General features: G+C 65.6%; 1 protein-coding gene across 2 annotated transcripts in view; it reads left to right on the top strand.

Annotated features, from left to right (window-relative positions):
- TEF (thyrotrophic embryonic factor) overlaps window positions 1-442 on the top strand; it is a 26,100-nt gene that overhangs the window by 11,059 nt on the left and 14,599 nt on the right. Inside the window, exon 1 of one of the 2 annotated variants that reach the window (XM_006775968.2) lies at window positions 21-207. The exons of the other annotated variant lie outside the window; for it this stretch is intronic. Within the exon in view, the coding sequence (XP_006776031.1) occupies window positions 63-207 (145 nt within the window). The 5' untranslated portion in view covers window positions 21-62. Of the gene's footprint in view, window positions 1-20; window positions 208-442 lie in introns of those variants that run through there. 2 annotated transcript variants of the gene reach the window in all.

Genomic DNA, 442 nt, shown 5'->3' with positions numbered 1-442 from the left:
CCCCCGGCCGCTCCCAGCCCCGCCTCCCTTCAGTGCCGAGTCCCGAAGGTGGCGAGATTGGGATGAGAGGGAAAGGAGAGCGGTCACGATGGTCTGGGAGGCGAGTGGGGGTTACGAAGAGGAAGGCGAAGGCGAAACCTCTGGTAGAAGGGAAGGAGCTACCGCCGAAGAAGGCCTGCGGCACAGACTCCAGCCGGTGCCAATCAGGTGACCCGGGAGGGCGGGGCGGGGCCTTTAGCGTTGCTCCTCACCTGGCCCCGCACGTGTCTCACTTACCCCGTCAGCCTAACCAATCGCGGCCCAGAAGGCTGCCCCCGCCCTCCTCGCTGGGTGGGCCAATCCAAGGCCACGATCTGGGGACGCTGGCCTGGCCTCATGAATAATGAATATCCCAGAGCTAGTCCACTGGCGGGGTAGGGATGGAGGGAGGCGGGGGAGCTGT

This window comes from Myotis davidii, unplaced genomic scaffold (genome assembly GCF_000327345.1).
Source record: "Myotis davidii unplaced genomic scaffold, ASM32734v1 scaffold428, whole genome shotgun sequence".
In the NCBI taxonomy this organism is placed as follows: domain Eukaryota; kingdom Metazoa; phylum Chordata; class Mammalia; order Chiroptera; family Vespertilionidae; genus Myotis; species Myotis davidii.
The sequence above is the reverse complement of the archived record's forward strand: the minus strand, read 5'-3'. Positions and strand labels throughout refer to the sequence as shown.